At 41.0% G+C, this 25,963-nt stretch overlaps 2 protein-coding genes across 7 annotated transcripts in view; both read right to left on the bottom strand.

Annotated features, from left to right (window-relative positions):
* The window catches only part of crtc3 (CREB regulated transcription coactivator 3), a 78,533-nt gene extending 63,340 nt beyond the window's left edge, over window positions 1-15,193 (bottom strand). For 2 of the 6 annotated variants that reach the window (XM_055921808.1, XM_055921805.1), the window contains exons 1-2: window positions 13,922-15,190; window positions 2,724-2,834 (exon numbers count right to left, since the gene is read on the bottom strand). In XM_055921808.1, coding sequence (XP_055777783.1) covers window positions 2,724-2,834; window positions 13,922-14,053 — 243 coding nt within the window. In that variant the 5' untranslated portion in view covers window positions 14,054-15,190. Of the gene's footprint in view, window positions 1-2,723; window positions 2,835-13,921 lie in introns of all 6 variants that reach the window. The other 4 variants (XM_055921806.1, XM_055921809.1, XM_055921803.1 and 1 more) reach the window with 4 other exon arrangements.
* A 2,505-nt stretch (window positions 15,194-17,698) lies between these two features.
* LOC129852945 (ras GTPase-activating-like protein IQGAP1) overlaps window positions 17,699-25,963 on the bottom strand; it is a 56,530-nt gene continuing 48,265 nt past the window's right edge. Inside the window, exons 23-32 of the mRNA XM_055918545.1 lie at window positions 25,064-25,296; window positions 24,425-24,557; window positions 23,982-24,084; window positions 23,499-23,634; window positions 22,796-22,883; window positions 20,562-20,771; window positions 20,207-20,376; window positions 19,535-19,657; window positions 18,611-18,719; window positions 17,699-18,349 (exon numbers count right to left, since the gene is read on the bottom strand). Of these exons, the coding sequence (XP_055774520.1) occupies window positions 18,236-18,349; window positions 18,611-18,719; window positions 19,535-19,657; window positions 20,207-20,376; window positions 20,562-20,771; window positions 22,796-22,883; window positions 23,499-23,634; window positions 23,982-24,084; window positions 24,425-24,557; window positions 25,064-25,296 (1,419 nt within the window). The 3' untranslated portion in view covers window positions 17,699-18,235. The remainder of the gene's footprint in view (window positions 18,350-18,610; window positions 18,720-19,534; window positions 19,658-20,206; window positions 20,377-20,561; window positions 20,772-22,795; window positions 22,884-23,498; window positions 23,635-23,981; window positions 24,085-24,424; window positions 24,558-25,063; window positions 25,297-25,963) is intronic.

Raw genomic sequence — 25,963 nt, 5'->3', positions numbered from 1 at the left:
AACACAACAAGGGCACTTTTACCTGGAGCTACTGTATTGTAGCATACATATCTAGGCTAACGTTAGCGCTCTATCCTCTGAGGACAAACCGATTCAGGCAAGCCCACGTGGGCAGCTACAGCGCTATCACATTCACCCACTGTGTTTCTTCTGGGGCTGAATGAGACAGACCGAAGCCAGAACACAGATCTTAGTACTTTGTTGTTGCTTGTCTGGGTAGGAGAACATCTGAATTATTTAGTTGGAGTCCTCAAGAGAGGCTTGCTGTTTTGAATTTCTGAAAGTATAGTGCTATATACTGTGCAGAGCGCCGTGTGTGTGGAACCATCTAGGGGGTCGTTGAGGTCTGGATTTGTTGAGAGGGACATTGTCTCTGTTAGGCAGTAATTACAAGGAGAGTCTCCGTTTCCAGAAACTGTCACACGTGCTGTAGTTTTTACAATAAATGTGCATCAAACAGTGGTTTTTACAGTAAGTGTACCAAACATACAGATGTGTGTTGCTGGGCGAGAGGACAAGGGGGCACAGTTTGGTTGATTTCTTTGCCAAAACCATGCAAAAGCATGAGTAGGACTACTCTTCAAAATACATACTCATACCAATCTGGTGGCCCTTCTTGGTTGAACATATAAATGTATTGGCCATATAAGTAATGACCAAACACGTCAAATGGAGGCCTAGGTTAAGCAGATAGACTTCCAGTCATTGCGCTATGGGTTACACTAGTTAACATTGGCTCGCAAAACTACCTCCAACTTCCTTCATACTGGACACAGAAACATAAAAATGGTATCCACGAGTTCATCTGACTCTGGGGAAGTAGAAAAGGAGCCTCATTGCCAAAATCCAGAAGTTTCCCTTGAAGCCTACAGTAATATTGTTTAAAAAATGTTTTTCATTATCTAGCCATTTTATGTACTACAGCAAGGGACCATGCTCTGTTAGCTTGAAGTCCATACCAAGCAGTGAAAACGTCAGTTGTTTCTATGCATCTATACTACTGCCATCATAGTAGCACTGTAATCCTGGCAGATAAGGCTGTGAGAGTTACAGTTATGGTGTTATAGTTGGACTTGGTTGCATTCGGGAGGGTGCAACGCACTGAAACGATACAGCTAGAAATGTAAAGTCCAACATGGACATTAGACCTTACTGTACCGGAAAGCATTTCTATCCAAATGTTCCATAACACTGTTGTACCCTACTACTTAGACTAGCTTGGCAGACTTGTACAATATTGACATTTAAATTACTGACGGGTCATGGTACCCTGTGCCTGAGTTTGGCAGAGGGTGTAACACAGCCAACTAGTCCACATGTTATCCCAACGCCAGAGACCACTTCCTGGTCCCTCATCTGATTAAATAAATAAATAAATAATTATATATATATATATCTCTCTATCACTGGCCTACACATAATGTCATAGGCACCTATTTGTAGATGGGTAAAAATAAAGCAGATATTGAATATCCCTTTGAGCATGGAGAAGTTAATAATGCATCCCATAACATTTTTACATGGAAATAGCCATTCCATCACTCAGCCTAAAGTAGCAGCCAATGTTAGGCCTACATTGTCAGTCACCTCCTGGATAAACAGGTTAATGTCAAGCCCTGTATGGTTTTTTTTCAACGTTGTTGTGTTTGATGAAAGAAACCACTTTACAAAATAAACTACATTATTATTCCCATACCATTACTACAGAGAATCAGACAAATGATGCTACCATCTGCCTATTGGCTACTTAGCTTATTCAAGCCTGTCTCAAAATACAACACTGCCCCTTTAAGACAAAAATAAGCTCTTTATCTACTCGCTTTTCAAAGATGTCTTCACTCCCCTATTCCTGATTCCAAATGATCTGTACCTGGCCTAATAACTCACTAACTAGCAAAGGATATGAACTAAATGTGCACACGTGGCTACATGCAGCTCTCACTTTGATCTCAACACAAGCGCATCTACTCATGACCACAGATGTAAACACAGTCCAGTTCAAAGTTAATGGCACAGATCCATATATGGCAATGGCCTATTTGCATATAGACCTACTGCAGCGCTATTTGGTTGTGGGCAGAGTCCTGTGTAAAACAATCCTACTCCGATGCGTTCTGCCTACAACAAAATCTCTTGCATTATTTGTTTAGTTTTGGTATGTTGCATTGAAAGTGGCTAATATTGCATTGATACAAGCACAATTGCCAGAGTAAAGGGAAAGGTTGATAGTGTTAACTAATGGGAAAATCTCTAGAAAGTTGAGTAGTTCAATCCTCGTGCCAGCAGTACTGGGGAGCTGCGAGGGAGTCTGATCAACAACCAATTTGACAGAGGTTGAAGACTTTGAGGCTAATATTGTACAATCCAGGTGTGCAAAGCTCTTAGACTTAACCAGAAAGACTCACAGCTGTTATCACCACAAAAGGTGCTTCTACAAAGTACTGAATCAGGGGTGTGAATACTTATGGAAATGAGATATTACAGAATTTATTTTCGATACATTCGCAAAAATGTCTAAAAACATGTTTTCAATTTGTCATTACGGGGTATTGTGTGTAGATGGGTGAGATAATAAAAAAATATATTTAATCAATTTTGAATCAGGCTGTAACAACAAAATGTGGAATAAGTCAAGTGGTATGAATACTTTCTGAAGACACTGAATATAAAACATTTTGGGGAAGGAAAAAAAAAATGGGAGCATGATTGTTGGGGGAGCTCACCTGGAAGTCGGCGCTAGCGTTGCCGATCTGGTTGACGTTGGGCAGGGAGCCGCCATAGTACTGGGCCCTGGTCTGGGTCTGACGTAGCTGTTGGATCTTCTGGAACTGCACCTGTCGGTCAACAACAACACGGCAGTCAGTAACCAAGGAGTTACAGGGGAAGGAGGAACGGGATTTATTAGAGGGATGTCCAATAGCGGTCCTGCCTGGAGGTGTGCAGTACAGGCTTCTACAACGGGTTGGTCAAAACAAGCATTACGATTGGCTTAGAATGAGTCTCGGCCATACTAAAAACAATAGTTGCTATCTGTCTCTCAACATTTTCAACAGTTTCAATATTGACATTCGATCTCCACTGTCCTATTGAGAAAGTCTCGTCCTGACACGTTCAATCTTTTCTCAACCAGTTGAAATCAGCATAATATTCATGGATATATACAAAGAAATACAGAAACAGGTCAAACGATATGAAATGCAGCTAGTTTGCTGTCCTACCAGCTTCAGTTTGAAGTAATTGCGTTAGCTGTGTAGTTGGCTAGCTCCTATGAACAGTGCCCTGACAAGAAAGCACATTTTCTATGGCGGCCAAATATCACGCATCATTAGCTCATTGTTATGGATGTATCCAAAACATCTGAACCTGTCTGGCTCTGGCGTTCCGCCAGCGCAACTCCTCCCACATTCCACTGAAAAGGCAGAGTGCGAAATTCAAAAGATATTTTTTTGAAATATTTAACTTTCACACATTAACAAGTCCAATACAGCAAATGAAAGATACACATCTTGTGAATCCAGTCAACATCCGATTTTTAAAATGTTTTACAGGGAAAACACCACATATATTTATGTTAGCTCACCACCAAATACAAAAAAGGACAGACATTTTTCACAGCACAGGTAGCATGCAAAGCCAACCTAACTAACCAAGAACCAACCAACAAACAACTTCATCAGATGACAGTCTTATAACATGTTATTCAATAAATCTATGTTTTGTTCGAAAAATGTGCATATTTCAGGTATAAATCATAGTTTACATTGCAGCTACAATCAGACATTGCACCGAAAGCAGACAGAATAATTACAGACACCAACGTCAAATACCTAAATACTCATCATAAAACATTTCTGAAAAATCGATGGTGTACAGCAAATTAAAGACAAACATCTTGTGAATCCAGCCAATATTTCCAATTTTTTAAGTGTTTTACAGCGAAAACACAATATAGCATTATATTAGCTTACTACAATAGCCTACCACACTACCGCATTCATTCATCAAGGCACGTTAGCGATTGCAATAGGCACGTTAGCGATAGCGAATAAACCAGAAAGATATATAATTTTGACTAACCTTGATAAGCTTCATCAGATGACAGTCCTATAACAACATCAGGTTATACATACACTTATGTTTTGTTCGAAAATGTGCATATTTAGAGCTGAAATCAGTGGTTATATATTGTGCTAACGTAGCATCTTTTTCCCACAACGTCCGGATATCTTTCTGACACTTTTTCTGACACACATATTCTGACCAAATAGCTATTCATAAACATAACTAAAAAATACATGTTGTATAGGAAATGATAGATACACTAGTTCTTAATGCAATCGCTGTGTTAGAATTCTAAAAATAACTTCATTACGACATACAGCTTAGGTATAGCGAGAGAGTACCCAAAAGCTGGGCGCAGACGACTAGTTCACATGTACGACAGATATATGAAATAACATCATAGAAGGGGTCCTACTTTTGCTGATCTTCCATCAGAATGTTGTACAAGGGGTCCTTTGTCGGGAACAATCGTTTTTTTGGTTTTAGAACGGCCTTTTTCCCTCTCGATTTAGCAAGAACACTTGCCAAGTGGCACGAATCTCTCCATCGTCAACAAACGGAAGAGAACGGAACACGGCAAAACTCCCGAAAAAAAATCAATAATCTGATTAAACTATATTGAAAAAACATACTTTACGATGATATTGTCACATGTATCAAATAAAATCAAAGCCGGAGATATTAGTCATCCATAACGTCAGCTTATCAGAAGGCAAATCCAGGTCCCTCCTCGCGCTCTCCAGAAAACTGGTGACACGTCATGCCAAGAGCTATGATTCGAGTCCAGATCAAGTTACTCAATTTCTTCTCTTACTGCTTGGTCGACATCTAGTGGAAGACGTATGAAGGGCATCTAAACTTTTAAATATCAAGGACTTTAATAGGCAGCCCCTAGAACAGTGCATCGATTTCAGATTTTCCACTTCCTGTCATGAAGTTTGCTGCAAAAGGAGTTCTGTTTTACTCACAGATATAATTCAAACAGTTTTAGAAACTAGAGAGTGTTTTCTATCCAATTGTAATAATAATATGCATATTGTACGAGCAAGAATTGAGTACGAGGCCGTTTAAATTGGGCACGATTTTCCCCCAAAGTGAAAACAGCGCCCTCTGTACTCAACAGGTTGCAATTGCAGCTAATTTGCTGTTATTCTAGCTGCACTGTTTGAGCTGACTCTGTTAGCCGTAGTTTGCTAGCTAGCAAGGGATAAGAGCATTGCCAGCCAGGATGGCAACAGAACATTTAGAACGAACAACTGGTTCGCGTCCATAGATATAGAACAAAAAGACTTAACGTATGTGTCGCGTCTCTGGCAACCAAACCGATAGTCAACGGCCAGCCGGCTTGGTTAGCAACCATAGATGTCAGAACAACGCCTATATTTTTCGTTGAGGGATGAAAGTAGCCTATCAAAATAACATTACTTTTTTTTTAATGGTAACCCATTGTAGAAAAGCTACTGTACACTCGAGGTTGTGCAAAAAAACTTTTTTTTACTCTGCTCCGCCCTGTACCAATGACCACAGCACAGCAGTGCTAAAAAAAGTTAAGCATGCCCTCTGGAGTACAACCGCTTTATTTTGCTCCAGCCCAGCATTGACTCCACTCCTACACGACTAAGATTGGCCAATGGTCACCCCTGGGCTATAATTGCATCCATTACAATGCCAGTCAACACAGCAGCTGCATGGGCGGAGCATGGGGATAATAAGGGCAAGATATGGACAAGACAGCAAGAGTGACAGAAAGTTGTACATCAGAAAAACAAGACAATGGAAGTTGTTGCTGGTTTAGTTTATTGTTTCAAATCAAACATTGCCTTCAATGTTGGCTGTATGGTTCATATACATGATATAATACTATCAATTTCTTATTTAATGAAATTACAGAAAACCTTAAGTATTGTTTTAGACAAACAATACTTAGGTTAGGCTTTTGCTCATGGGTGTGGGAAGGTGTGTCATTTCTGTCCAATGACGTAGTCTAGTTTCTGGAGAATACATCTGTGCATTAAAGGGAAACCCCAGAAGGAAATGTTTTGTAACCTATCCATTCACCAATTCATAGAAATTAGTCTGGTATAGCAGCATGTCTCCACAGCGGGGCCCGTATGCATAGTGTCTCAGAGTAGGAGTGCTGATAATGACAGTAGGCTATATGGACAGATCCTAGAGCAGCAATCCTACTCTGAGACACTTTGTGGATACAGACCCTGTGCTCCTCCAACACATGACCAACTCAGGGACCACACAGAGCATGGTTTGTTCGGCTAAGGTAAACAGTTCCAATTATCAATTCTGATCAGGAAAAGGCAAATCCGTGGGGCGTTTCTTCCTCTCGCTAACCAAAGGACAAAATTTGAATCTCAAAGACTGACCTCATTTGATGCAATCAATGGGTTTACACATAAGAGGAACTCAGAGAAGAGAGGACAGTAAGAGAGCTGACAAGGAGCTAAGCAGGTTTAATTTAACACTATACAGCCTCAGGGACATTCAGGAGACCTTTAGCTCTTGTTGTGATTAAATGTCATTCAAATTTAACACGTGGCTCGAGCTCCAGGGAAAGCTGTTTTCTCTCTGTGTGTCTGACAAGCCGGCAACATCCTGCAGGTGTAAGATGAGCCAATGTCTGTCTGTCTACAAAGTAAGAGAGAACACCATTGATGTTGGACTAAGGCTGAGCGATATGGCTAAAAATCAGATGGACACCTGTCTCAACATCAACAGTGAAGAGGCAACTCCGGGATGCTGGCCTTCTAAGAAAAAGAAAAAGAAAAAGCCATACCTCAGACTGGCCAATAAAAAGAAAAGATTAACATGGGCAAAAGAACACACACTGGACAGAAGAACTCTGCCTAGAAGGCCAGCATCCCGGAGTCGCCTCTTCACTGTTGACGTTGAGACTGGTGTTTTGTGGGTACTATTTAATGAAGCTGCCAGTTGAGGACTTGTGAGGCGTCTGTTTCTCAAACTAGACACTAATGTACTTGTCCTCTTGCTCAGTTGGGCACCGGGGCCTCCCACTCCTCTTTCTATTTGTTACTGGCCATTTTGAGACTGTAATCGAACCCACAAATGCTGATGCTCCAGATACTCAACTAGTCTAAAAGGATAGTTTTATTGCTTCTTTAAATCAGAACAACAGTTTAACTGTGCTAACATATTTGAAAAAGGGTTTTCTAATGATCAATTAGCTTTTTAAAATTATCAACTTGGATTAGCCAACACAACGTGCCATTGGAACACAGGAGTGATGGTTGCTGATAATGGGCCTCTGTACGCCTACGTAGATATTCCATTAAAAAATCTGCCGTTTCCAGCTACAATTTCCAACATTAAGTCTACACTGTATTTCTGATCTGATCAATTTTAATTGATAAAAAGTGCTTTTCAAAAACAAGGCCATTTCGACGTGACCCCAGACTTTTGCAATAATCATTGATCTGGCTTTCAAGTCTGTCTATGAAAATGCAATATTGTTAGACATTTTACCAGAATATGCACATTCAGCAATAGTGCCCAAGTTCTTGTAGCAGTCATAAAATATTAACACAGGTCTCATAAACAATCACTCAAGCCCACGTGCTAATGAGTAGCCACCTAAACTTTATATTTCAAGTCTAGACAACTTGGGTGTATTTGCTTGCTAACATGGTATAACAGTTGAACTGTTATGAATACACCCTCCTGTCCATCTCCACCTGTTCGAACAAATTGTTCACTTTGTTAAGATATTGAAATCAAGTTGCCTACATAAGCATAAGATAGCATAAGCTTTTTATGTCTTATGCTCATTAATAATAAGATGCTTATTACTAAGAATCAGAAGGAGGTGCCAATTTCTTATATAAATTAGGTTTGGGTGATAAACCGTTTATATGGTATATTTTGAAAAACCGGCAGTATGATTTTCCAAACTTTTTGGGTTTCGTTTTTTGGGTTGGGGGCACCCCCATATCACGGGGGCTTCACACTACGCCACTGCTTATAACTATAAAAAATCTAAGACGTGTCAAACAAATGACATCCAGCTCAGGGCTACAGGTTTGCATTTGGTTTGCTAACTTGCTAGCCCAGTGGCTAGACGTCAAGATCAAGTTTCCTGGTTACAGCAGAGACATACAACCCCCTCCTGGATCAAGATCCCTGTTACCTGAATTGTTTTGTGTGGGGTTGTGAAATAGCACCCCTTCTGTGCACATTTGGTAATACCGTATAGCCCAGTTTGGTACAGAAACGGTATGAACATCTGGATACCACCCAACCCTATTATAAATCAGTATTTGTATACTCACTGCACATTTAGAACACACAGACCAGACAGCTAGTACAGAACAGGCTGTTGATAAAATGCTGCTAGCAGTATTTGGTACCGCAATGCTGCATAAAATCTTCCAAAATCATGTTTATTGAGACTCATTTTAGTAGGGTCTGCTCTATTCTACATTTTGGGAGTTGAGACATAAAAAAGGTATCGTTTGAAAAGTTCTCATTATTTAACTGTACGACGTTATTTATTTAACTGACCGATTCTGTTGGACCAAACCTCAAATGCAAAAAGACAGTTTAAACTACTTGTCAGTGAGGAAGAAGTGTTCTTTAGTCTTTGTTGCTTTGAGTGGCAGGGGGAGGGGCTTGGTGTCTGTGTGGGAAAGTGCAGTGAACACAGCACAGGAGGAGACAAGACCAAAAAGACAGTCATAAAAACTGTAGAGAATGTTTTTTTACCTTGTATCTTGCGATATAAGCATTTGGAACGTCGGACTAAACATAACATTGAAATTAATTTGATATATCGCTCAGCCCTATGTTGGACTGAGCATTTAAAAACCACAATCTCTGTTCTGAATCTCAAGATAAACTCGAGAGAATTTCCCCTTAATGCATAGCAATCTCATTGCCAAAACCAAAACCCTGTCTCTTTTCCCCAGCTTCCCAGATAGGTAGACTACCTAACATGGCACAGCCTAACTTGGCATAGACCACACCTTAATATAAAAAATGACCTATCACAAGATAGTCCCACCAAAGACAAAACGCAGGACTATTTAAATACACATAGCCAATCAGGTAAAACAGTGCTTAACGAATGGGGTTCTGGAGGACGAGATAATGCAACAAGACAACCCCAAAATACATCCATCATAAACAGAACACACATTCCAGTATCCAATAATACTATTCATTAAAAAAAAGCACAGCGGGACAAAATGTCAAAGACCTTGCGGTGAAATCATTCCCACGGGTTAAAAGAGGAAATCCAGGCGATTTCCACAACTCATACGAGGTCCTTAGTGACAAACTGCAGATTAACAACATAGGAGAAGCAGACAGTATCTGCAGACCATGAAGCACCGGTGTAGACCTTCACAAAGCAGGAAGACACTGCTAGTTTACTTTCCTAAAGAGTGTGCAACAACAACTTTATGAAGACACATGAACACTTTTCTTTCAGTAGAAACAGAAAAATCTGTATAAGCCTACATGTAGGCTACACTATGCATTTATCTACATTAGCTGGCAAACTCATAGCCTAGGTCTACTACGCACAGTGGTGGGAAAGCAGTTTAACCTCCGGTGAAAACAGACTAGTGAGGTGCAAAATTTAAAATTGCTACTTACATATTGGGATATTATTTCACAATACCGCAATATGATTTTTGCACTAGTTGGCTGTACCTGCACCAAAACATTTTTCCCTTCATAGCTTGTTCTCCATATTTTTAAAAAAGGGAGCCAATTTGTTTTAAGCACTTAATTCCATGACTGATCAATACGTATTTTCTCATGGCTCTCTCGTCCCTCTGCATGAGCTATATGTTTGGAACATCAAATTTCAATTGTTTTGGCTCTGTACTCTAGTACTTTGGATTTGAAAGGATAAAATGACAAATGGGGTTAAAGTGTACACTCATCTTTAATTTGAGGGTATTTTCACCATATCGGGTGAAGCATTTTGACCAAAAGTATTGTGACAAATTCACTTCTGTGTATTAAATCTGGTCCCATATTCATAGCACACAATGACTTGATCAAGTTTGTCACAAAAATAGTTGGATGCATTTGCTGTTTGTTCTGGTTGTGTTTCAGATTATTTTGTGCCTAATAGAAATAAATAGTAAATAATGTATTGTGTAATTTTGGAGTCACTTTTATTGTTAATAAGAATAGAAGTGCTGGAGTGCAGAGCCCCCCCCAAAAAAGTGTCCCCGTCCCAATAGTTTGAGCTCACCGTATAGAATTGCAATTCATATCGGCACCAACATTTCACAACAATATCATATTGTGAGGTCCCTGGCAATTCCCAGCCCTAAAACAGACCCAAACACAGAGCCACTCGAGCACTTTCAACTCAGCCTGTAGTGACCTGTTGTGAATGTTGAAACGGTGAGTTTTAATTACAGACGTTTTCTGGCAGCGTCTCATGGACTCCGACAACTGCAACACACTCACTGGGTCTCTCACGGGTCATCAACAGTTCATACCTTACAGGCAACATCACTCGGAGTAGCCTCCAAACCACATCTCCTTTAACTGGCCATTTCAAACTCTGGCCTCTCATAAAAGAAGACATTGTGAAGCGATGGTATGGAAATAATGTGAATAGAATGTTTATATTTTTTCCAGTAGATCATGTTAGTTTTCTTGACTGTGCGTGTGTACAGAGTGCTTTCATGTTTCAGAAGGCAGAAAATGAATCAAATCAAGAGATTTCAATTCAGCTTGTGATTGCGTGGAGGTGGGCATTCTTAATAGCTGCCTTTGACCTTGTTCATTAGGGCACAACAAAACGTTTTGAGATGCTTTTTAACAGAAAATGAGAGAGCGTTTCTTTTTTGACAAGTACAGTTAATACCTCCCTGTTTAATTCAGTTCTCTCCTGTTTGGTGCCTAATGAATGCCACCGTTGTCAGCTCCCAATCCACAGTACAGGATAAATGTAACTGAAGGGTGGAAGAGGAGGGAAGGGGGAATGAATGAGATGTTATTTTTAAACCTGCATATTTAGTTAAAAGAAATTAATGTTAGCAGGCAAGATTAACTAGGGAGATTGTGTCACTTCTCTTGCATTCATTGCACGCAGAGTCAGGGTATATGCAACAGTTTGGGCTGCCTGGCTTGTTCCGAACTAATTTTCCAGAATTATGACATAACATTGAAGTTTGTGCAATGTAACAGCAATATTTAGACTTAGGGTTGCCACCCGTTCGATAAAATACAGAACAGTTCTGTATTTCACTGAAAGAATAAATTTTTGATTTCGAAATGATAGTTTCTTGGTTTGACCATATTAATGACCAAAGGCTCATATTTCTGTGTTTATTATATTAGAATTAAGTCTATGATTCAATATTTGATAGAGCAGTCTGACAGTGGTGGTAGGCAGCAGCACGCTCGTAAGCATTCATTCAAACTTTACTGTGTTCGCCAGCAGCTCTTAGTAATGCTTGAATCACTGCGCTGTTTATGACTTCAAGCCTATCAACTCTTGAGATTAGGCAGGCAATACTAAAGTGCCTATAAGAACATCCAATAGTCAAAGGTATATGAAATACAAATGGTATAAAGAGAAATAGTCGACGAGTCATAATTCCTATTATAACTACAACCTAAAACTTCTTAACTGGGAACATTGAACCACCAGCTTTCATATGTTCTGAGCAAGGAACTTAAACAGAACCTTTTTTTACATGGCACATATTGCACTTTTACTTTCTTCTCCAACACTTTGTTTTTGAATTATTTAAACCAAATTGAGCATGTTTCATTATTTATTCGAGACTAAATAGATATTATATATTATTGATGTATTACATTAAGTTAAAATAAAAGTGTTCATTGTTCATTCACTATTGTTGTAATTTTCATTACAAATAAAATATATAAATAAAATCGGCATCGGCTTTTTTTGGTCCTCCAATAATCGTTATTGGCGTTGAAAAATCATAATCGGACAACCTCTATTCCAAACTAAAACGATGCTGCTTTCCACTCTACTTCTTAATATAAGTCATTTTATTTCTAAGATTCCAAAAGTTATGACCTTTGTCAAATCACAATATTTGCTAAAGAACTACATTTAAAAAATGTAAATAGCTATTCGATTTCTCCCATATAGTGCAGCCCTAATTCACATCATTAAAGTCTAAAATTAATGTAGCAACTGCAAGAAATGCTACCCTTGTAGATTCCATCTGTGCGGAGTTGTGAAAAGAGTGACTGTAAGTCCCTAAGAGTGTCTCTACATAGCAGCTGTGGTGCTAGTTGTTTGGTATTAAAATAGTCTCAGACGTAGTCGGCAACAAGAAAAACATGACATTGGATGCAAAGCTTGTACATTTCAAGTGAATCAGACACACAAGAAGTTTCCTGCCTAGCTAGCTGGATACACATGGTGAACTTGTTATGAGTAGTTAGCAGATGAGGCGGGGCTGGTATGTCTACACATGGTTCCCAGCAAGCTTTGGCCATTCATTTTACACACACCTTAAAACACAGTCATGGGAAGTGCAATTAAAACCTCACAAATCACCCAGAAAAACAGTTACATTCCTCAACAAATAAGTTCCCAATACAAGGATGCCCTTGTCATCTTTATATTCGACCTGCCAACCTCCAACGGTTGCAGGCTACCAACACTGAGCAAAACCAGGCATGAGTCACCCAACTCTGCCTTTTTACTCCATTAAGATACATGCAGGAGATAAAGCCCTCTAGGGCTCAATTGAAGATAAGAGCAGCATGACTGTGTGTGTGTCCCACTGTAAAGCAATGTGAGAGTTGCTCATTCACAATAGAGGGGATTGATTTGAGACCTTGATGCAGCCTAACACAGTAAACTGGGCTTGGGTGTTTTAGAATGCAATTGTCCCCACAAATGTGAAGGACTGCCCAATTCAATGTTACCCTAGCTACATTAACATTAGTAGCTGTAAGTTGCTTTAGATAAGAGCATCTGCTAAATGACTGAAATGTAAATTTAATAAACAGTTAAATGGATGATATCGGCACATAATTAGCAGTTTGGGTCCCATTCAGTGCAGAAAAGGCAGGCCCGAAGATCTCACTTCTCAGTATTAAAAAAATGCAACATTAGTTTAGACAAATTCTTATGATTAGAAATCAACTTCCAAATCTGAGAGTGTATATTCAAATGGATGATTACAGGGGAATGTAGTTAAGTCACAGTTGATTGTGAAGGCAAAATTAGAGGCGCCATTATAATTGCCATCTATACATCATATGACAACACATTGCTGCTAATGATGACTCATAGAAGAATATGCAGCAGCTGGCTGGTTATTAACCAATAATTTCATTCAAAAATAGGCTGACGAGTGCAAGAGTGGGTGGTGCAGAAAGCATGTTTACTGGTGATGTTTCTGTTCACATCACACGGCAGTGATCAATGCTGATCTATGTCTAATTAGGGAGTGTGAACCGTCAGCCACTAATCACCCATCGATTGATAGCCCCCTGTTTAGGGTAAATATATTTCCAAACAACCCTGATGAATTTAACTTTGATTTAAGGATTATCCTTGTTGTAACTATTAAAAACCTTATGGTTAACTACAGTCATTGTAGTTATATAGTAAACAATAGCCATAGGGTTCTTTTTTTAAACAGCTAGCCTTATTTCGAAGTAACCTGCCTAACCATAACCTCCATGAATTGTGACACAAGTTTGACAGGTGCCCCGCTGCTTGACAGCAGAGAGCATTCACACCCTGCTGGCTTGCCTGTCCAACTTCCTTGATCAAACTAAACATGGCATTCCTATCTAGCTTGAGACCACTCATGCACTAATAAATCACACTTAATAATTCGATATTTATAGACAGGGATCTGCTTACCCTTGAGACAGTGAGATCTGTCATAAGCTGATCGAAGGCCCGCGTCTCCTCTGCTTGTTTCTGGTTGTGCAGCGCTATCTTTTCGCTGAACTTCCTGGGGTTTGAGCCACCCGAGCCCGGGGATCCGGACATGGTGTGGGCCGCACAGTTTCAAAACTTTACTTAAAAAATGTAAAGCGAGTGCTTGGGGCACAAATATAGATAGTGTGGTTTTGATTGTCAGTCCACTTTTAGCGAATCCATCAGTGCTGCTTCAAATCGTCGCGTTGACAAATCTTCGGTGCTAGCTAACGTTAGCCACATAGGTTAATAACAATAGTGAACAGTTCAGCTGACAAGTGTTTGTAAACAATCAAATTCCAAAATGTGTTTACGGTGCCAGCAGGTAACGCTTACCGAAGTTATTGAGTTTTATACATCCCAACGTATTGTCAATGCATGTGAAAATATTTACATTTGTAAATAATTAACTAAACTAATAACAAGCCAACAACTTGTTGGAAACTCAATCAGTAGCTAGTTATGCTAACTAGCTAGCGTGAGAGAGTGCCAGTGCTAGCTAGCTACCTGTCACTTCCATTTTCTTCATTGACAATTTAGCTTAAAATAGTAACGTTTTGAGGACGTAGCCAACAATGCATTGTCAATTGAGGCAACACGCGTAGCTAAATAACTAATAAGTACTTCAACCTCTTCAAAGCTATCAAAACGGTCATTTTATGCAGTGTATAAAAATGTTAATCGATAGAAATTACAACTACGCAGCTAGCTCGTACAGTAACTACCGCGTAATGCGACACGAACAGCAGAAAAGAAACGTTAGTTTAAAAATCTTTAGCTATCTAAAACAATATTTGCTAACGTTGCCCTCGGCAGTTAGTTAGAATTACGCCCAAATATAGTTGTTAGCAATGTTTTCATTAGCGAATACTTCCCTTGTGGAGAAGATTTAGAAATGTAATTTCAACAAGTGTCGGAAAGATCTTGCAGTAGCAGCGCGAGCGTTATCCAAATCAGCATGTAACATAATCCACTCTCTCGATCTCAAAAACATTGCTTTCGATTCTGGTCCTCTGATTAGACAGGTCGACTGTAACAGCTACAACAATTTTTTACAGGCTATATTTAGTTCGCATGTAAACATTCAAATCCATGCGGTAAAGTCGAGCTTCTTCTCGTCTTGTCTCCTCCTGTTGCATATCGCTCCATAGTTTGTCGGCTCTCGATGGTAAGATCTCTTTCCCCACTGATCCTTCCATATAAAAAAACAGCTTGAAACTGTAAAACAACCTTACCGGTTATGTCCACAGGAGGGCAATGAAGAACTCTTAAGGGGATGTGTACCTGTCCGCATTATCCAACTGAATAGTGTAGCATGGAAACACTTCAAAGGAATCCTTTTCACTGCAGCCAATAACAAGTTTTCATCCCGTTTTTATGCGAGTTAAGTCATACAGTATAAATACAAAGTCAAGACAGCTGTGATAGAAACAGAAGTGTTGGTACAATTTTATAAAAGCCAACAGATAAATAGTTTGTTTGACATGGTGGGATCTTTTTGTTTCGATAAAATTAATTATGCAAGAAATGTTGGTCAAGCACCTTTATGCGCAAACATATATATAATAACTATCATATGGAAGTAAACTTGGAGTCACATGATGATATGGTGTGTGGTCATCCCACTACAACTCGGGAAACCATGTCTTTTATTAGGCTACAGATGAAATAAGTTATGAAGTTCACAGGGTGGTGAAAGTGCACAATGATGAGCTTGATGCTTCTTTCCACTAAATAGCAAGGGTCTTATTCTGGAGACATGATAGGAGCTCGACTGCCGTTTGACAAATACAAATACTCTCGCTCTTATCCATAATCTTATGTTGACTAGCCTACCCGCAATGTATCTGTGAGCTGTTGGCTAGAGCACATGTGCCAAGACCCCAGTTTTTGAGACAAAACTATTGGTCGAGTTGAAACTGCACTGGAAACACAATGAACTTTAGATTTTTATTCGGGAGATGAAAACTTAAGCGAAAAAGTACATTTTGTGTGCACTACGTCATCACACACTGATTTTTTATCCACAAAAAGTTAGATTTTCTTTATGCAGATTTTTAAATATTTGTATGAAAATCTGGCATCAATTGGATGGAAACCTAGTTCATAGTAGAGATGGTTGCTAAACTGAGATGATTTGACACTGGGGATCACTTGATACACTGACATATGACTGTAACCACTTCTGAATATAGCCTAGGAATGAAAATATAGCCTTTGTCTGAAAAAAAGTGTTTTTGCTTCATTTTGTACATCATTTAATCATAGCATCCATTAAGATAAGAAACTGCATATTACATCATTTTGTGTATTTGAAACCATGTTGCTATTTCTGTTTGTGTTTTGCTTGTGACACCTAGGCCAGGATTTAATCAGATCGGCCTGTCAACAATGAGCCTTTTAAAAGTAATGTTACCATGTTCACATTCTAGGTGAACGCTGCAGATATGTCTCAATTGGAAATTGCCTTTAAAAATTATTACAAATTAGGTGGGTGCTTATATTTGTCCTACTTCCGGCCTAGCCTTTATCATACGGTTGTTCAGCCTCATTATTTAGTGAACTGAATGGTAATTGACCTGGATACAAATGTCTACTAAATAAATGAAGGAAACATTTAAGTGCTCATAACAATCAGAAATATGCATTTTACCACAGTGGCACACACGTGAAAGTAAATTAGCTTGGTTTATTCAGTTCCTTAAATTGTACTTTTCATTCTCAAACCTATCCAATCATCCATGGACATACAGTACTAGGACCTTCTGGCTAGTGTCAACATGGAGAAAAAATATTACATCATACAATGAAAATTAAATTATACTGACATTCTGCAAAACAATACATTTTAACTAATAGGACCAGTTTCCCAGACACAGATTAGGTTAATCCTTTATCTCTATTGAAAATATATTTCAGTCCAGAACTAGGCTGGATCTGGTTTTGGGAAACCTTCCCTTAAAGTTAATTTAGTATTCATAAATAGTGTGCATAATAATCTGTGTATTTCACAATTTATAAACATTAAAATGTATAATCATGTGTAAGCGTTCTAAGCATGTAATAATTTAAAAAGCATCTAAATGAATGTTTTAAAGTGTCACCTTTTTTTTTATATAAGTCACTGGTAATAATGTATCTCATGAAAAATAGCTTGTGGATGATATAAAAGTCAAATAAATGACATATTGCATTAAAGCTTAATTCGTTTTAAAACATTCTATGGACTACGGGCAAAACATAACACAGAAAGAGCTTAGGCTCTTAGATAACTTTATCCTGGTTAGGCCCAGTGTAAATTAACTTCAATACAAGGGTACACTGGTTAAAAAAAAAAACATTTCTAAACAATTCTGACAGGGCAGTACTGTATATCACGCTTTCCAGTCTTCTGAAATGGAGCAGATTGTCATAAGGATTCTGTGCTGAGACGGTTTGTTTAGTGTACACTGAGTGACATCTACTGGAACCTAAAGCATATCTCTCTTCATTGTTATATAATACTGCACTCTAGACTGGAGTGTATGAACGATTTCCTTTAGAGTGGTGAATGGAGTAAAATCAACTGAAGTCACCATATTTTCAATTAATAGTGAATGTGTGACTAAAGAACTATGAAATGTGATTTGCTCTGACACTATGCTCCTTAAAAGGAAAATAAAAAGTAACGTTAACTATACTTGGAGGACTGACAACACAAAAAATAAATAAGGACAGTTTTCTTTTATACATTTATTTAACACAAAGCATAATAAACACATCTTTTCTACATTGATTGTTCAGTCTACTCTTGAAAGGCTATTCCTATGCCAATAGTGGATTTGCAAGTTTCTTCAAGCTATACTGTATGACAAAATTGCTTGCGTGATGTCATCAGCATGCAACTGTTGAACTGTGTTTCAAATAACCGGAAAACAAGCGCCTGACACAGACACATCCATATCTTATACCTTTGACAGTCTTACAGTAACATAGTAACACAAAAAGCACTCTGAATCCTGACCAGGATACACTGGGCGCATCCAGCAGGCTTCCGGTGGACTTTTCCTTTGCCAATAAGGCACATACCGTACGGTGAATATTCCATCTCAATAAGGCACATAATGAATACATATACTTAAAGTAGTGCGGAAGAGGGGGAAACCGAGCTAAGACAAGACAGCATAGAGCCAAGGCCCTCTGTTAGATGTTCTGTTCTCAACAGTGTCTGTAGCCCCCTCTCCTTCTTTCCCTCCCTCTCCCCGACTCATCCATCTATTTTCCGTAAAACTTCTTGTTGAGCAGGAAGATGAGCAGGTTGACATTGATGGTGGCCCTGTCGAAGAGCTTCATCACAGCCACACCCTCGTACTGCAGCTGGAGGAGGTCCTGGGAGAGAGAAGAGAAGGAAGAGATGGAGGGAAGAGTAAGAGAGATGGAGAGGAAGAGAGGGAGGGAGAGCATGAGAGGCAGGAAGAGAGAGGAGCAGAGAAAGGGGAGAGTGAGGGAGATGAGAAATGGAGAAGGAATCATTCGAAAAAGTATTTTAAAAAAGACAGAAATATCATCAACAAACCATAAAATCCCATTTGACCACCACCTTTCTCACATCCCGGCATCACTGTACATCATTCATTCATATATGTATACCTGGTATTCCAACTGTAACGTCTCCAAGTGCACTCCCATGAACTTGGCCTTCACATCGAACACTCCAACCGCCTCCGACGGAGAGATCTCAAAGATAACATTCTTAAACCTGTGTGTGGGGGAGGGGGATGTCACACAATGTACAGTACTAGCTATATGACATACAGTACCATTGAGTTTGGAGTGTGTCGGTGTGGTCTCTGAACAGGTGTCCACTCAGTCAGGGTTTGTGTGTGCGCCACTATGCAGGTATGGGAATTATACGGGCAGGTACAAAGTATGGGTACAGTGCCAAAGTAGTAAGTACTGTAAATGCAAATATGCTTGAGATAGATATAGGCTACGGCCACACGGATTAAATCTTGTAGGTTTTCATCAGTTGTTGACTGTCAAAAGATCAATCCAAGTCAACTATTTTCAATAAAAGAGCGAAATCTGTGAGTTTAAATTTAATTATAATTTTTTTTTTTTTTTTAATCAGACAAACATCGCCGTCCATCATCCGTCAACAGATGACTCCCATTAAAATAAATACTGTCTCAAACCAGATGTTTCAGACACAAATGATCTGTGTGTCGCCACAGACTAGAGTGCATAATGTTCAGGTTCTTTGTTAACGGCTTGGATACCGAACAACTAAACTGGATCTGATGTCTTGGCGCAGTCGATTGTATGAATTAAAATGTTTACGTGAAAGGGTTTTATTTTGATTGATTATCAATGACAAATCTGTTCAATCAATCCATGACTAAAATAGGACAGAAAGGGGCACAGCTACCCTCACACATTGAGCAAAAACATGAACACTATTGTTTGCCTAAAACTAAGGATTTGTGTGATGTATCCACATTACATCATATACATTCAAGACAACAGTTGGTAAACAATTATTAACTAAACATCCCAGGTGTATTTTTAACTTACTGGTTTGTCTGCAGGTCTTCAATCTCGATCAGCACACCCTTCTCATGGAGGCGAGCGGCGGTGTACTTCTGAGACACCTGTTTACTCTTCTTGGCCTTGGTGTCACCTGGTTTCTTTGACAGCCTGAGGAGGGAGAGAAGATTGTGTCCATAACACTGTCACACATCGTAACAGAGAAAATAGCAGTCCATGTAATAACGTTCCCTCAACCTGAGTTGCAGTTGTCTTCTGCTAGAAACTTAACATTTCGGCAGTTCCATTCCATTTCAGGGTCGTTAACAAAATAGGCATGGAATTAAAACTTAATAAAATGGAGAGGTACTTCCTAGACTTGTCCAATAAACACTTGTTAAGTTCTTCAACGTGTGCTCTAATGAACACAACCCAGATGTAAAAAGTATGACGATGGCTCCACCAAGCCCTCTAATAGGTTCAAACCCTTGACCTCTGCAGTGCAAGTTTCCCCGTCTGTCTTATTCACTTACACCCCGCACCCAACAACATTTCTGTAATAAGAATTCAAAGTTGAGCTCTTGATCCTTTATTCTACTGACACACAAAGCATCCTCCGTCAACACTGGGATTCCAACCTGCATCCCTCCGGTCTCCTGCCCACCTCTCAAACCTGGAGGCTAGCGTCTTCCCTCTGGTATGAAGAGAAAGGCCACTCACTTGCCCTTGTTGCTGGCCAGGTTGTCCATGCAGGTCTTGATGTACTGATTGTAGTAGTCAATCTGGACATTGTAGAAGGCGGTCTTGGAGTTGAGGGCGGTGTTAGTCTGTTGGAGCTTCACCAGCTCCGCCTTCCTCCGCTGCCGATACCGCCGCTGGTTTCGGATGTCCTGGAACACACATACACGTTATATTTTATGTGACACATCCACAAAAACACGTATACTATAAGTACCACACATCACGTGAGACACAGAAACACTGACACAGTACCATGGCGATGTCGTTGAGGTCCTAGAAGTGGTTCAATGGGTGGGCATACACACACAGCTTCAACTAGCGAGCTGTACAGTACCTTGGCGATGTCGTTGATGAGGTCCTGGTAGCGGTTCTCAGGGTGCACCTTGCCCAGCTCTGCCAGGCGCTGCAGGTTGCTCCTGATCTTGTCCTTCTTGCCCTGCAGCGTCAGGCTGTCATCCACCACCGGCTTGGCCTGCTTCATCTTCTCCGGGGTTTTGGCATCACGGATGGCACGCCGCTGCATAGCACGCTGGTACTCCACTTCCTGGGAGGGGGAAAACAGAGGTGGTGTCATGTGTTGCTGTGGCGCTGGGGTGAAGATTCCCCAAGGCACAGATCTAGGATCAGCTTCCCTTCCCCCAATTCTAACTTAGAGTAGTGGGGAAAATGCTAAACTGACTCAAGATCAGCGTCTAGGGGCAACTTCACCCTATACTGTCACTGTGCACAAATCATAGTTGAATAAAGCAAAAGTGATAACTCCCGAACCCAGAGGAAGTCCTACTCAGTTGACTACTTTAAACTGGTGCATGCTATCAGTCTTTTGTGGTGTGCCCTCTCTGCTTTAACTCTATGGCACAACGATATAATCAAAAACAAAGATGAAGTGTTGGTGTGTGAGCTGCTAACTAATATTACAGGTTTGCATCCTTCCCTCCCCCTCAATTCAAAGGAATTTATTTGCATGGGAAACGTGTTTACATTGCCAAACCAAATGAAAAATATAAACAATCCGAAATTAACAGTAAACATTACACACAAGTTAAAAGAATAGAGACATTTCAAATGTTATTATGGCTATGTACAGTGTTGTAAACATGAGCAAATAGTTGAAGTACAAAAGGGAAAATAAATAAACATAGTAAATATGGGTATTTACGATGGTGTTTGTGCCTCACTGGTTGCTCTTTTCTTGTGGCAACTGGTCACAAATCTTGCTACTGTGATGCACACTGTGGTATTTCCCCTAATAGATATGGGAGTTTATCAAAATTGGGTTTGTTTTCAAATTCTTTGTGGTTCTGTGTAATCTGAGGCAAATATGTGTCTCTAACATGGTCATACATTTGGAAGGAGGTTAGGAAGTGCAGCTCAGTTTCCACCTTGTTTTGCAGTGGTGGGAAAAGTATCCAATTGGTAGTTACAGTCTTGTCCGTACGGGAGTTGCAGCGATGGGACTCGGGAGAGGCAAAGGTCGAGAGCCATGCGTCCTCCGAAACACGGCCCTGCCAAGCCGCCCTGCTTCTTGACACACTTCTCGCTTAACCTGATGTGTCGAAGGAAACACTGTACAGCTTGGCAATCGTGTCATCGTGCATGAGCCCGGCACGCCACAGGAGTCACTAGAGCGCGATGGGACAAGGACATCCAGGCGGGCCAAACCCTCCCCTAACCCAGAGGCCGCTGGGCCCATTGTGCGGCATCATGGGCCTCCCGGTTGCAGCCAGCTGCGACACAGCCTGGGATCGAACCCGGATCTGTAGTGACGCCTCAAGCCCTGCAGTGCCTTACACCGCTGCGCCACTCGGGAGGCGCCTAAAGCCTTTTTGAAATCAACAAAGCATGAGAAGACTTTGCCTTTGTTTTGGTTTTGTTTCTTTGTCAATTAGAGTGTGCAGGGTACGAAAGTTAGGCGCACAAGTATCATACCCCAAGACATGCTAACCTCTCACCATTACAATAACGAGGGGTATGATATTTTATGCCTCTAACTTTCTCATTCATCATTATTCACGATTCATTCAGGACTACCCGTAATCATGGTAGCATCCACATTAATGTAGAAGTGTTTAGAAATATTCTATTCTTATTTACAATAAAGCGACTTAAATTATTTACCATTAAATTCTATTGGGAACAAAATAATCATAATCACAACCAAAACTGCAAATGCATCCAACAAGGTTGTAGAGTCCCAAGCTTGATTTTATCATCATTGCATGCTAGGAATATGGGACCAAATACTAAAGTTTTGACCACTTTAATAGGTCCCCTAAAAATGGGGGGACTATGTACAAAAAGCGCTAATTTGGATGAAAATACCCTCAAATTAAAAGCGGACAGTCTGTACTTTAACCTCAGAGTATCATTTCAAATCCAAAGTGCTGGAGTACAGAAACAAAACAACAACAAAATGTGTCACTGTCCCAAAACTTTGAGCTCAATGTACTGTTTAGGTGTTATACTGCCAAGTTTACATCTTCACTATTGCACTGAAACGTTTAGTCCAGGTCTCCCTCTCCCCCAGTCTCTCTCCCTCCATTCATCCCTACCTCCTCTGTGTCTCACCTGTTCAGGACTGGCAGCACCCTCCAGAATCTCAGTGAGTGTTTCTCCAGGTTGGAACCGGATCACATCCACGATCAGCCGCTTGGTGCTGGAGAGAGAAAGATAGGGGGAAAGAGACATAGGAGCTATTCTAGGGCGTCGAGACAACAGTAGGTTTTTTTTAGCTGCTAGACTGGAAGCGTAACTTTTAGCCGGTGTGAGCAGAGCGAAAGCCACTTTATGCTATTGTTCTTGGGTGTGAGCTGTGAGTCGAAATCTTGAAAATACAACCAGAGCGAACAGTTCTGAGCAGCGTGAGCCTCCCATGGAGCCGGCGCTCACACCCAGGTTTCATTTAAATGAATTGGAGCATCTCACGCTCTGCAAACTTTACGCCTCTGGTGTAGCAGGCCAGAAAGAGGGAAGAGGTTCAGCTGGGGACTCACAAACAACTGAGGAGTCTGGGAACTAAATTTGGCCTCCTTTTGAACTAACTCCTTGGATCTAATTGCTTAAAAATCTGTCCTCTCCATCTGCACTGATTGGAAATGAAACTTGGCAGGTGAAAACAATATGGTGGCAGCTCATCATTAGGCTGGCTTACACCTGGTCAGTTCTTTCAGATAAGAGCAGTCGAGAAGGCGAAGAGAGGACCGATTTAGACAATCGAGAAAGAGCCCTAAGGAAGTGTGTATTTTTTATTGTATACAAATATTACTCTTACTTAAGCAGTAGAGTCCTGGCGTCCATCTCAGCATTGGCCTCTCCGGGGACGTCAAACTTGTTGGCGAGGGTGAGGGACACCTCGGTCTTCCCCATCGTCTCCCTGTTGGGGTCCCCTGGGGGGAGGGGGTTCTCACCTGGAGGGAGAACAGGGGACAGTTAGGGGAGAGGAAGTTGGGATTCTACATTGGACGTGAATGACACATGAAATTGTGGGGAGGGTGGAAGGAAGCTCTAAGAGGGGAGACCGTTGACAGGTGAGACATTTAGAAGACTATGGTTTCTTCACTGATGGGGTAGAACAGAGCAGATCGTAGGAAACATTCATCAGACCTCTTCCTTTCTCATCTTGCCCCTCTACATTTTACATGGATTAATATATGAACACAGCATCCTTATGTCTACGGTACTGACCAATGGCGGACTCTATGGCATATCTACGGTACTGACTGATGGGGGACTATGGAATATCTACGGTACTGACCGATGAGGGACTCTATGGTGGGCACCTCTCCCAGATCCTCCAGCAGCTCGTGGATGGGGTCGTTGTGCTCCGAGGCGATGGCATCCTGGTGGTCCAACAGCAGCTGGCGGGGGACGAGCAGGAACATTACAATGTGAAAATCTTTATTGTCCACACAATGTGGACATATGCCTTTGGCTTCATATGGGAGCAAACACTAAAACACATTACCCCTCTGTGGTACTGGCTATAAGAAAATACACTAGTACTTAGGCACAAATTGTACAAAATGACTCCACGTATAATTTGGGTTTTTCACAACAGAGAAAAAGTAAACTCACTGAGAAGTGTGTAAGAGAGTACTCATTTTTATTTATGAGGGCAGAAATAAGCATGTCTTTGTGTGTGTGTGTGTGTGTGTGTGTGTGTGTGTGTGTGTGTGTGTGTGTGTGTGTGTGACTGACCGTGTGTGTGTTGATGACCTCCCCTATAGAGATGTAGATGACAGGTTTCTGAAGCGTGACCAGGTCAGAGTACTGATCCACGTTGAACTTGTCCTCCAATGATGGGACGTCACACGCCGCCAAGAAGAAACGCCTGCGGAGGGACAACAGAGATACAAGGAGGGTAAGAAGCTACACACATGCCCCGCCCACCTCAGGTCACCCTCTTACCAGCCATTATTTCCATGTTTAAGTTGGGTGTAAATTCACGTCACAATTTTTGGTGGACGATTTATTTTAAAAAGAGAAGCAACGCATATTCTAACTCTTGCTTGTACAAAGAACATTTTCATGTGGTTTTTATGATCCCGTCAAACACATGCCAGTCCCCGTCAAACACATGCCAGTCCCCGTCAAACACATGCCAGTCCCCGTCAAACACATGCCAGTCCCCGTCAAACACATGCCAGTCCCCTTCAAAGGATCAACAATGGCAGTGTTTTTTAAAATCTGCATCCATTTCAATGTTGACGCTTAGATGGGGATTAACCACACCGAGATAATATTTATAGCACAAGACAGAGGTAAAAGTGATAAGTTTTCCATTTTCCATAGCATGCCCTAATGAACACAACCCATAAAGAATGTCCTCCACTGCACCTGAACTTCTGGTAGGAGCTGCTGAGGTACTCGTTGATGGGGTTGAGGTGGGCGTTGTCCCCCAAGAACATCTTGTTGGACGCGGCGTGCTGCAGCATCTTGGCGATGGAGCCCAGGTTCCGCCGTTGGTCTGTGGTCAGCTGACCTCCGGCCGACAGGTCGATGATGTCGAAGGCGTCGGGCGCCACGATGGCCGGATTCATGTAGCGGTAGTACAGCAGGTTACCCACGATCTGAACACACACACACCCCCCGTTAGATACAGTACTGTACCTCCTGTAGGCATCACAGGCAACACCAAGCCTGGCAAGGGACACCAGTGAACAGGGTTTTACAGGTTGTATAAAACTGTTGCTGTGTCCCAGTCTTGGACTCCTTTTCTTTATAGCCAATACATTATAGCCACTAATTTTGGACTTGAAAAAGTTAAGTAATGTTTAGAGATTCAAACTTAGTAGTCAGGGAGAAAAGGAGACGGGGGAAGTTAGCAGCGAAGAGGAAGGAAGGTTAACAGAATTGGTATGCAGCCTGGGTGTTTGTAGAGAAGGGGGACTGTCTCACCTCGTCTCAGCAGGAGTACAGAAAGACATGTTCCAACAGAGGAGAGAAGACGAGGAGAGCATAGCTGTAGAAAGGGGAGGAAGAGAGAAGGAGAGCATAGCTGTAGAAAGGGGAGGAAGAGAAGGAGAACAAGGAAGGAGAGCATAGCTGTAGAAAGGGGAGGAAGAGAGAAGGAGAACAAGGAAGGAGAGCATAGCTGTAGAAAGGGGAGGAAGAGAGAAGGAGAACAAGGAAGGAGAGCATAGCTGTAGAAAGGGGAGGAAGAGAGAAGGAGAACAAGGAAGGAGAGCATAGCTGTAGAAAGGGGAGGAAGAGAGAAGGAGAACAAGGGAGAGATGG

The sequence above is a fragment of the Salvelinus fontinalis genome, chromosome 4 (assembly GCF_029448725.1).
Source record: "Salvelinus fontinalis isolate EN_2023a chromosome 4, ASM2944872v1, whole genome shotgun sequence".
Taxonomy (NCBI): Eukaryota; Metazoa; Chordata; class Actinopteri; order Salmoniformes; family Salmonidae; genus Salvelinus; species Salvelinus fontinalis.
The sequence above is the reverse complement of the archived record's forward strand: the minus strand, read 5'-3'. Positions and strand labels throughout refer to the sequence as shown.